Here is a 12,276-nt window from a genome sequence, read left to right as displayed (position 1 = left end):
GAAGGCAGAGATAAAGAGAGTGCAGTGCTATGAAGGGACAGAAAGATGACGGTAAAAAAGAAGCCACAAACAGGGATAAAGTGTTACCAGACCTCAGGAACCTGACCACCTTAAAGACCACGCTGTGTTACAGTGTGCAGAAATATCAGCACACACTAATACAGAAATAAAAATAATAGTAGCCAAAAGAAAGAATATTAGTATTCTTTGTAAAATCTCAGAAATGCCCATGCTGGCTGAAGCTCCATTGTTCACCCATAAAAACTGGCTGCTGGGTGACCAGAGTGCTGAGAGCATGGCAACCTGGACACTGCATGGCACTGCTTCAGCTGAGAAATGCCAGAAAAGGATACACAGGGGTTAGTGAACAACTCCGATGACAACATGTGATTCTGAGCCATGCACTTCATCGGTTCAGCCCCTGCACGGCTGAGCTCTGTACAGTTTGTTCTCTTTTTTGATTGTCTTCAACAAATACACTGCAGAAAAATTCTATGTTAAGCAGAAAACAGTGCCACCTCTCGGGGAATGATGCATTAATGGAGGCTCTTTGCAAAACGTTCATCTCTGAAGGAGAGCAGTAACATACAGTGTTGGAAAAAAGTCTGCTCAGCCCGGAGCAAGGGACGTTTTCTCGCAGCCCTGCAGTCTGCAATGTTCTTCACCTGTCTCCTCTCCCGGTGTAACCAGCTGCAAGGCAAACAATGCCAAAGCCTGGAGTCATTCCAGCTGCCACAGGCTGGGAAGGCTTCTTCCATCACACTGATACGGGTGGGGTCTTTGCCCCCATATTTTAATTCAAGTGTATATTGAATTGAATATACATATTGAATATGCATATACACGTATGAATAATTGAATACAACATAAGATTGAATATTTTAATTCAAAATGTATGCCTTTTTCACAGAACAGTATTCTGCACCTTTATTCTAAGCAGGGTTTTACAGCTCCCTGGGAAGCCCATACTATAACCCTCAAACCTACCCCCTCCCCTAAAGAAATTATTTTAAAAAACTGATACGCATCCAAAATCTTTCAAGTTCATTTGTATTTTTTCATGTAAAAGACCAAAGAAATAATTAAAAAAAAAGAAAAAAAAAAACCAAAACAAAACAGAATCAAACCCAGGATACAACAGTTTGATCTGATTGCCTCTAATACAATATATTGCCTGGTACTAAAAATTAAAAACAAATGCTCACACAAGTCATATAAAAAAATGAAAAAAGTAAATAAAATAGTTAAAGAACTAGCATGTACATGGATGTATGTATTAGGAAACAAATTTATTTGGACAACCACCCACATTTTTCTGTAATTAAAATATGTATTTAAATCCTTCCCTTCCTCCAAACAGCATTTTTTGACAAAAAGTCAAACCCAATCCCTCCCCAAGTTACATTCTAACAGTATTACCAGAATACAAACTGTAATTAACCATGTCCCATTACTTCTGTATCACCACGACTTACATATGCCCCCTCAGGGATAGTCACAGCAAAATTGTCCACCTGGCACATTGCTTGTATTTATACTAGAAGTAGACAGTGTACAATTGAGTACAGTAAATGCTTAAAACCTGAAATAGTACAGTGAAGTACTGTCAACAATAAATTTATTTTCGTTTTACATGTGCTTTGAATACTGCAAAGTTCTGCCATAAGCCTGTTTAAAGCCAGACATTTTTTAAAAAATGTAACTTTGAAAAATAGATTTTATTGTCATTGCACTTCATCGGCTACATCATCTCAGTAACAAAAATTAAAAGCTGACAGTGTAAAAAATCACTTTTATTTTAACCAGAATTTGTTTCAAGACTGGGTAAAGATCTAACCCAAGATTTTGGCAGCTGTTTCAGCCTCAAGTGTTGCTCGACACAGCACCTGCCTGTTTCAGATCTGCTGCTGGTTTACTGTGGAAGTAACACAGAAACATGGTTTATGAATGCTTTACCCTTCTGTGGTCTTTGCACCAAGACACTCAACCACCAGAAACACCAATAAAAAAGGAATCAAGCTTGCAGCTTCACAATTCTGAGAAATGCCTGTGTGATTTCTCCAGAAAGGTGCATTAGTTTTGCCCGTAGGAAGAACAGCCTGTTCTGACAAACTGTGCTGCAGAGTCACCAGCCATGAACAAAGTGCATTCTGTGACCATGACCTGCTCACCTGGGCCCCAGCAGCTCGCAGGTGCACAGCTGCTCTGGGTCACTCCAGCACCAAGGGCTCCCTGAAAATCTCCAATTCTTTACCAACATCAGTCATGGTACTACAGAACAAAGCCTTAGGACCATCTGTTTTTCATTTAGGCTGACAACCTGAAGAAATCCTTAAAAGAGAGAGATTAAAACTAATTACAGTAATATTGGTCAGCCCTGCCCGGTCCCCTGGTCATTGAAAAGACATTTATGCTATCTCAGCAGTTAGCAAAACTAGCAAGAATTAAAAAAAAACCCAACTAATAATCCCTCAAAAGAATAAAACAAACACAATGCCCATTCAGCAATTAAATTCTGTGCAGACACAACTGTGCTGTTACATCTCTTTTTCTATTAAAAAAAAAACCCAAAAACATTTTTTAAAAGCTACATTTTATTATGTAATAAAATTTCACAACTGTAGGTCTTTGCCTGACATCTCTTTTTTCAAAATTTCAGTGTGTGTGTGCTTTTTATTTTCCATCCTGTGACACGATGTACACTCAGCAGTTCCTCACAGACACTCACTCTGGACTGAGTGCTTCTGTCACGTTTCTCACTGAACACCAGGGATTCATTTGCTGTCTCTCCCTGTCTGCAGCCATCCTTCCCAGCAAGGTTCTCATTTATTACCTCATCATTCATCTTCCACATCCACTCTGTATTCCCATCACTTCATCACTGACCTTTTATCTACCTTCACCCAACCAGCTGGAAAAAGTCTTTAGGGGTCAATATTCTGACACATCAGTAAGATCCTGTTAAGTGTTACCAGACCTGGCAAACACACGTTTACACTCAGTGCTACATCTCTTCTTCTCTTTCCATAGCCTGGATTAAGCTTAGAGAAAAGTTATAATGCCTTTCATAAAATTACCTATTTTTCAATACAAAATGCTTAAATCCATTAATTATAAATAATTGCTAAACATTTAAGAATATTCAGGACTTCATTTGCATTTCAGGGAAACTGCAGGCTTAATCTTCTTGATGTCTTCTCAATCCCAAACCTCTGATAAGGAAATTTTGTAGGATATAAGACATGTAAAACCACACAGCACATGCCTCATGTCCCAGTTACGGTAAGTGAAAGACATAAAAACTAAGCAGCTTCACCAGGTGAGTCCCAATGCTGCTTTAGCAGTGCCCTTATAAAGTTCCTGGGTTTTTTTCATGTATACAACTACATGTATTTTGACATTGTCAGTTAAAAACATCACTGGAAACAGTATGAGGAAGGTTATTCTCCCCCTATATATGACATTAACAAGTTGTGCCACACTTTCCAAAACCGATTTTAAAACAACACTTTTGCACTTAAGATACTTGCCACAGATTTTATAGATATAAAAAATTGCTTGTTCATATGTTAAGTTACAAAACTGTAGTGCTTAATACAATAATCTAAAAAAATCTAAGAATTTAAAAAAAATGCTTGTTTATAATACATTTCTTTGTCTTTAAAAGGCAACCGTCAGTACCAGCCTGGTTTATTTTGTAAAAATAGTGTAGTGTAAAAATGCTGCTAAACAATTCTGGTACTTTGAGATTGGAAGTAATTATTTTCTGAAGACTACAGAGTAATTTACTGAAAAAAAGAAACTGCTATAGTATTGTTTATGCCTTCACAGATATATAATGGGAATTATTATGCTTGATATGGGTCAGATATGACCTGTACTCTGTACAGAACAGTTCGTTAGTTACTAAGAACTAAAAAAGATTTTTAAGGCTTAAGTAAGTTGATTTTAAAAATGCTTCTGATATAATTGTCATAAACATAATAATAAAACTGCCCTCATGTCCTGATGCTTTGCACTTTTTTGAACCAAGTGACCTTTTCTGATTCCCAAAGGGTCTGTGATGTCAATCAGTACCCAGGAGATCAGTCAGGGATATGCACCAGCATCATCCACTTACTGTCCTAAAAGTCAAGTGTTTCTGCCTGGTTTGAAAAGGTAAAAAACTACACAGATGTGTAAAATGGTATGGGCTTTTTTAAGGAATATATATCCATGTATGTATTTTATATATATATATAAAGATATGTGTGTATATATATATATATATATATAAATATGTATTTTATACTTAAATTAGTATAAAAAAAATCCAGACAGATATTAAACTGACCATAAAGATGTTGTAACAAAAGTCAATAAGGCAGTATGCTGTATCTCTTGAGGCTATTCAGAGAATCTGTGCCTGCCTCAAGAGGAAAAAGAAATCTGAATTGCACTGTAGGCCCAATAACCATTGCTTGATTACAGCCAGGTAAGGAAGGGCTCATTTTTGTTCAGCACTGACTCCAACTGACTCTCCACGTCGTTGAGAATGGGGATCAAATCTTCTGACTCCAGAGTCCCAAGATCAACGTTTGTTCCTGGAAGGCAGTCGAGGAAATCAGGGAAACGTGTTTGCTGGGGATTGATGCTCATTGTTGTCTGTGCCACAGTTTCTCCTAGGAAAAGTAAAGAATAACGTTTGAAGTACCAAGCTCCTATTGTGGGTAATTTAAAACAACAGAATTGACATAAAAATTGATTCCCCCTTTCCCACGAGCACTTGTGAGCACCCCAATTGACCACAATATTATCTCAAAACTGTATTTAGGTGCAGAGTACACATTCTTCCAAGAACACATTTCACATCCTTGGTTGGATCTCAAAAGCACAAAAGGTCCTTTCCAGCAGTGCTCAAAGCATCCAGCTCTGGCCATCCACCTGGGAAGCAGGACAGCTCCACGTTTGTTTCCTGGAGCAGCAAAGGACCCTCACTCACACATCCTGACACAGCCTACACCTCCATCCTGATCTCTGCACCAAGGGCAGTGCTGGCCATAGGAAAGAACTGAAAAAAGGGCTTTACAGCACTTCAGCTCTGTAACACTACTCTTTTTTTTTTTTTTTTTATAAATTAATAAGGACAAGCATGAAAATATTTAATAGACAAACCTTTCTTTCTCTGCATAATACCGAATTTCTGATGACTTCAAAAGAAAGTTTAGGCAAGGAAATGCTGAGAATTTCACTCTCTGAAAAAAACCTTGATTTCCTAGTAAATTATTTAAACACCACGAGGACACTAACATAAAATAAATACGTATCAAAATGTAGGCTAGCTACATACATTCTGTTTGAAGGCAAATACAACTTTGCCAATGTAAGAGACTTGCAAGACTGATTTCCCAGAGTTAGAAAATGTATTGATTTGTACATGGAACCCAAAACAATATTTTTACTTCCCCTATCACGGACAGTGTTATGAAAACAGAAATTAAGGCTCGCATTTTCCAGGTTTTATCTATTCTGTTTAATATCAGTCTAAGGGAAAAGGGCAGAATCTGGATCTAAGTTAAAGCTGAGAACGTTCTGGGCACTAAGCACCTTCCAGGCATTTTCTCCCACAGTCTCAGTCAGCTCTCTGGGGTAGGAAAGCCAGAGATCGTCGTTCAGTTATGCAGCTGTAAAACACGACTAGCCATAATACAAAGTTATTAACTGGACTACACTTGAAGCTAAATCCGAGTATTCTACCTGTATCCATCTCGTCCACGTTGCTGAGGAAATCTTCAGGTGTTGTTGGGATACTGTAGCACCCTAATCCCAAGCCACTGTCTGTGCTCTGCTCCCTGGAGTGGTATGGCCCACTGCAAATGGAAACAGGAAAAGTCAGTGGAAGAGGCTGTGACAGACACAGCTCCTGAGCACAGCAGCTTACACATCACCAACAGACACTGAGCCATGGAGACACTGCTCAGCCAGCATCATATTTGGGTCACATCAGCCCAAACAACAAAGTAATTGAACTGAGGCCACTCTTAGCTTTTGAAATACACACATGCATGTATAACTCTCTAGCTGAAGTCAGTTCTGACAGCCTAAAAATTTGTGTGTATTTATGCTTAGGTAACAGACCTATTCTACCCAGTCTTCTACATACACTAACAACAGAATTAAAACCACCTGTCACAAAGTATTGCTTTTTCTAAGATTCCTCTTGAAGCATAAATTGAAAGATTTCAGGTCAGCCACTCAGTCACAGCCCCTGTTTGCAGTAAGTACACAAAAAAAAGATGATACAGGGACTATTTTAGAGGGACAGTTGTAACAGTGTAGAGAAGGCAGCAGAAGCAATTGCATAATGAAGGAGAATGTACGTGCCTGCTCAAGAAAGGATCAGATCCATTATTTGTAATAGGCCTCATGTCCTGGGTCAGGGCAGGGGTGTTCACAGCTGTCTGAACTGGGACCAAGTTTTCTGAGTCCATAGGAAGTTGTCTGCAAAGAGCAGCTTCCTGAAAAGACAAATAAATACATGGGAATGGTTATTCCAACAGCTCAGAAATACTGTAGTCTTGTAATAAGTGAACATAACATATCCACTGAAGGAAAGTAATTCTGAGTTATGGCACTGATGAGTATTTGTTTACACTGATATGAAGAAAATCATGCTGCAGACAGACTGTGTCTCTCACACCCACCTGTGCTGGCTCAAAGCAGCACAGAATCTGTCAGCTCCACCTGTCTGCAAGCCAGGCCTGAGACTCAGCAGCCACAAAGCACTGAACCACTGGAAACCAAGAAAACAAGAAAACCACTGGAACCAAGACTGTGATTCAATGATCTTTAGAGTGAACACTCTCCCTCATAATAAGCATTTGCCCAATGACCTGTCCCACGTCTGCTATCTGCAGGATGACACACAAGCAATCAGAGGCAAAGGAAACAATTCACAACTCTTCCTGAAAAAGAAATTCTTCCAGCATTATCTCTGCAAAACACCCATGACATCTAGTGGTGCACAGTTCTATATAGAGGTTGTCTGACTCTTCAACGGGATGTTCCAAACAAAAATCCTAAGACCTTAAAAGAATAAAGCTGTATCTGTGTTTACCATAATTTACTCAACTTTTTTTCTTTTTTAATGAAACAAGCAAAATAAATATTTCATTTAAATGCTAGTAGAGAGCTTCTCTCCTCCGAATCAATCATTCAGTCTCCCCAGTACAGAAAGGATTAACAGGTTTTCAAGGCTAGAATATGATGTTTTAATATGTTTTCTGTTTTTTTTTTTTCATTGAGGAGGAGTGGTCTGGTCTCTTTATGAACAATGTAACACATACTGGTGCTCATTAATGCAATGTTTCCTTTATAACAAAATTATCAATTTATTCATTGAGAAATTATCATTTACATTAGATGGTGTCAGTAGTTAACAAGTGTTAAGAACAAACATTCTTAAGATTCTTAATAGCTTATGTATGATAGGTTATGCTTATGATTAAATATGTCAAGTGACAATTTTAATGGTAACATTTCTATTTAGCATTTAATCAGCTGGAGTCTGTGAAAACATCTAAACCTCAAAGAAGGAGAAGGTGTCTTTTCCAGCCATCTACATGCATATATTTTCAGTACTTTTTTAAAATATAAGAATGACATCTACAGCCACAAGAGATTTAGACAGGCCTTCCAAAGCAAAACATTTGTAAGCTGAAAAGCCTGCAGCACCCTAAAGAAAACCTCCCACTATCAGTTACATAATCTAACTTCCTGTCTCTTCTTTGTTGCAGGAAACACCACATTTATTATAGTTACTGGATCTACTCTCCCTTGGGGAATGGCTCACCTCCCATGTCTTTATTTCAACATATTGCATGTTGCTTGTAATATTAACTCCATGTGTACTTTTAAAATGTGGAACAACAGAGTCCTGCACACTGGAGTCAGATTTGGCTGGGGAAGCAGACAGAGCACGGGCTGCACCACACCTGACACATGTTCTGCTGTAGGTCATTTGTTCAGAATGCAATTTTAGTACTGCTACAGATGTCAGATTCCTCTGCTCCTCTGACATGATTACAGCAATGGAAATGGAGGAGTGGATCAACTAACAATGCCCAATCGTGTCCTGTTCTCTATTCCAAGCATGACTACAAGGTTTTTAAGAAGAATATTTGTAAATCTCCTACCCTAGGATAAAAATCTGACAAAAACCAGCAGAGCTGTCCTGCAGCCCTGTGAGTGGCAATATTACAGTCTCAGCCATGCCCGTGAGCTCTCAGTCTTTGAATGCAGGAGGGTCCCTCCACTTTGGCCAGCAGAGACCATCTCTGGCATGCAGCTAAGAAAGGACCAAACGCCTTCATGACCTGCTTGGCTCTATGATATACATAAACCCAAAAAGGACTGTCAAAATAACTAATAAAATAAAATTTAAAAATCCACGGTAGTCTGATATCACAAAGTCATGCCAAAAACTTGTGAGTAGTTATCTTCAAAACACTTTAAAAACTTCACAGCATTAAAGTGAGTTGAATGATTCTGCCTCAGAACACAGTTCTGATGTAAACCCTTTTCTAGCTGTGTGCCAGACAAGCCCAGAAATTTCTCGTCACATTTCCTGGAACTCTCCTTGGCAGAACTGACCTGAGCTCCATCCTTAGTTGCCAAACCCTCATTTCCAGCTGGAAGACATGAGTGAGAGCATTTTTATAGTGGGTTTACATTGCAGGTAGATACCATTCCCCTTCTTCCAGTCCTCATACTTAGGGTGGAAAGCAAGAGATGTAGACACTGCCTGTGCCACCAGTAAATCACAGCCTTGGCCAGGCTGGGCAGTGGAAGGAGCACAGTGGGACATTTTTCTCTCCAGGTTGTAGCAGGCCAGTAAAGACCAACTCTCCAAGGACAAAACAGTGATAAATATTCCTCTGCATGTTCCTCCACTGCTTCTTCAGCCTCTTCTGAGTCTCTGGAAGCTTCTTTGGACAATTTATGCAATAGGAGCCCCTGGACCGGAAAGAAGCCTCTGAGAAGTGTTGCTTTTTTGGGACTATTTGTACCCTTCCAAATACAGAGCATAATGGCCCTGGAGCACACTGAGAAGTGCTGGGGCATCTTCTCTGCAGGACCTTTCAGAGACTTCTGACTGACATTACCTCCACCGACTTCCATTTCCAAGAAGCTCTTAAGCAGCAAGATTCTCTCTTTTCCTTTGGAAAGCTGGCAAAACCAAACTAGTATAAAAGAACATTAACTCCCTGTAGAATGAGAAAGGTGAGCAAGGAAACCTTTAAATAAATGCTATCATACTGGTTTTCTGAAATTGCCCTTCTTGCATGTACTCAATCTAGAGTTCTAGGGTTTTAGCAACTACATGACGAGGAGGACAAAGAAGGAAAGAAATTCCCTAAGCCAAGAGCTTGCAGAGCTATGAGCAGCTCCCAGCTGGGCACGCTGCTCCACCCAGCAGCTGCTGCCAGGAATGGCTGTGGGGAGCCAGCAGCTGCTGCTGGGCTGAGAGCTTTGTGACCCTCCAAGGAATCCTTCCCCTCTCACTCAAACCCTCTGCACCTCCCCACAGCTACCAGCAGCAGCACACACCCTTACTCAGCATTTATCCCTCAGGCTACATTAGAAAAGCAAAACCAGCAAGGGAGGCTCAGGACTGGAGTAACTGGGCACTGCTGGCCCGAGGGGTTCACTGTGCCTCAGCTGCCAGGGCTCAGGACTCTGAGGTTACTGGAAGGTGAGGGATTCTGCATCTTGCTTTCCTCCCTAAGAGTTTTACCAGCTGTCAAAACTTTAGTAATGCGAAGTGATGCTGTACTGCTTCATGCAGCTCCAACAAACACCACAGGGCCAGGGTGGTGCTGGCACAGTAAGTGGGAGTCCTGAGTGAGTGCTGTGAATGGATCAAAGTCAGCAAGGCAGAAAAACCCTGTCTTGTGTTAATGGCACTACTGTTTTGAAGCCTAACTTGTTCTTGTCTTTAATCAAGGATAGAGCCAGAGAGTAAAAATAGCTAAACGTGTTATCATGATGACAACCATGACTAAGCCCCAGATATCCTCACTCTCTTCTCACACCCATCTCTGATGGGAAAGGAGAAGCTACACAAAAGACTTGAGAGCACTGCCCATGCCAGGGACTGCCACCTTACTCCTGTGAAAGTTGCCATTTTTAAAGCTACTTAGAACTGTTAACTGCAGCATTTGCAAGGCCACAAATGTTTCCTGATAAAGTGTACTTTTCTCATGCTGCTTCTGAGAGAAACAGGTTATGTTTTTTCCACTAAGGCATCCAATTACTATGCCACGAAAACACAACACCACTACTGGACTCGTCTGTAACAGATGAAACACAATTCTTAAAACTTTATTTTCTTAAGGCAGTATAAAGGAAGTTACATATCTATTTTGCACATGAGTCCTTATATAGAGCTGAAACCTAAGAAACAGAACAATAAACAAAACATCCACAAATAACCAATTCTGGAAAATCTTCAGATCAGAGGTATTAATGTAAGATGTAAATAGATTTTACTTTAACTAAAAGGCAAAGGGTGTAAATTAAGAGAGTAGGGATTGGAGTCAAGAACAATTCCATATGTTCTTCCTTTAGTGAAATATGAACATGGTCTCCTATGGAAACCAAGTTAAACTGCACATGAATCAGTGTTAGCTGCCCTAGCTGTTCACAGACACAGAACAGAATCTGACTACATGACTATTAAGAAAGACTGGTAAGAAAGATGCCAGTAACTTAAGGCTGATGGCATTCTGTGTTCTGTTCAGTGCTAGTTTTGAGAAAAAAAATGAACTTACCTGTTTATATCGGCTTTTTGGCAACCCTTCCATAAAACCATAATTAGTCTAGACATAAAGTAACAGAGCTACTACCTGTAGGTGTTAAAAATGCGGGTGCAATGAGCGACAAGCTCTAGAAGAGGGTGGGAGTGTGGCTGGCGTTACCTGTCGCAGTAACTCCTCCTGGCGCATCCGGATCCGCTCCCTCTCCATCTGGATCCTCTGGAGCCTGAGCTGCTGCTGCTGCTGCTGCTGCTGCTGGGTGGCCAGGGCTGCGGGCAGGGCTGCGGGCAGGGCTGCGGGCAGGGCTCCGGGCAGGGCCAGCAGGGCTGGGGGCTGCGGGGGGCGGCTCTGCTGCGCCAGGGCTGGCCCGGGGGGCACCGGCGAGTTCAGCACTGCGGACACAGAGAACGCGCGGCGCCCTGGGTACAGCTCTGCCCCAGGAACGCTGCCCACCCACTGCAACCTGCCACTGCAACTACTGCTCCTCAACCGACCGAGAGAACGACTCCACCTGCAAAGATCTGCACTGGCAACTGCGTTTTCTGATGTATCAAACAAGAATAATTACAATACAGCAAGTATTTATATTTACCCTGGTATGTTCAAATATTTACCTAATGAACTAGGAAATTACACGAACGCTTTTTATATTGAAAATTCCTAAAAATGTGTGCCTATAATAGGCAGTAAGCTAGCAGAAATATTTCAACTTAATATTTTCTATATTGACAGATTTAAATCAATTACTATTATTACGAGAAGTGACTTCCAACAATTAACAATTGAAACCTTTTCTGTTAGGATATGACTCATCAATCCCCCACCTTCGGTGGGATATTTGCAAGGTTGACAGGGGAAGAACATCACAGATAGCAGGGTTGGAAACAGGACCTTCAGTAAGCAAACCTGAGTTATACCCAGGTTAACCAGGTAAACCCCTACACTTGCTGACAGAAGGCTGCTCCTGAGCAAGTGAATGCTGTCTAGATTGTTAATGTTTCTTAAATCAGCATCATCTTTTCTGATCAAATTCAGAAACTATAAATCAGAGCAGAATTCTCTGTGAGATGGACATTTTTATTCACAGAACTGCTATGAAAGAAATTGCAAGTCTGTGTAGCTCTCTGTGTGTCACTCTGGTGCCAATATGTCACAAAACTCATAGAATGCCCTGTCACCTCAGACAGCAGCTAGCACTCCTGACTTACTGAGACAAATTTCTTCCTGTTTATGGTGCTAAAAATAGCATCCAGCATAGGTGAGCTCCAAACAAGCCAGGAGTGAATTTTCAACATTTTAACTCTATGGTTTGTTCAGGACCCAGGTTAGATTTATTACTGATGCAGATCAGGCCCAGCTCATGGACCAGATGTGGATTAGTCCTGAGTTATGTACAGGATAACTCAGGGTATCTCTGGATCTAAGGGCAGCTTTACTACCTGTAGGTGGTGCAAAGCCCACATTGATAAATCCTCCTGGA

General features: G+C 40.7%; 1 protein-coding gene across 1 annotated transcript in view; it reads right to left on the bottom strand.

Moving 5' to 3' along the window:
- Window positions 1–1,034: 1,034 nt before the first annotated feature.
- The window catches only part of WWTR1 (WW domain containing transcription regulator 1), a 42,217-nt gene continuing 30,975 nt past the window's right edge, over window positions 1,035–12,276 (bottom strand). The window contains exons 3-6 of the mRNA XM_088171160.1: window positions 10,959–11,188; window positions 6,364–6,497; window positions 5,737–5,849; window positions 1,035–4,661 (exon numbers count right to left, since the gene is read on the bottom strand). Of these exons, the coding sequence (XP_088027286.1) occupies window positions 4,465–4,661; window positions 5,737–5,849; window positions 6,364–6,497; window positions 10,959–11,188 (674 nt within the window). The 3' untranslated portion in view covers window positions 1,035–4,464. The remainder of the gene's footprint in view (window positions 4,662–5,736; window positions 5,850–6,363; window positions 6,498–10,958; window positions 11,189–12,276) is intronic.

This window comes from Sturnus vulgaris, chromosome 10 (genome assembly GCF_052056855.1).
Source record: "Sturnus vulgaris isolate bStuVul1 chromosome 10, bStuVul1.hap1, whole genome shotgun sequence".
Taxonomy (NCBI): Eukaryota; Metazoa; Chordata; class Aves; order Passeriformes; family Sturnidae; genus Sturnus; species Sturnus vulgaris.
The sequence above is the reverse complement of the archived record's forward strand: the minus strand, read 5'-3'. Positions and strand labels throughout refer to the sequence as shown.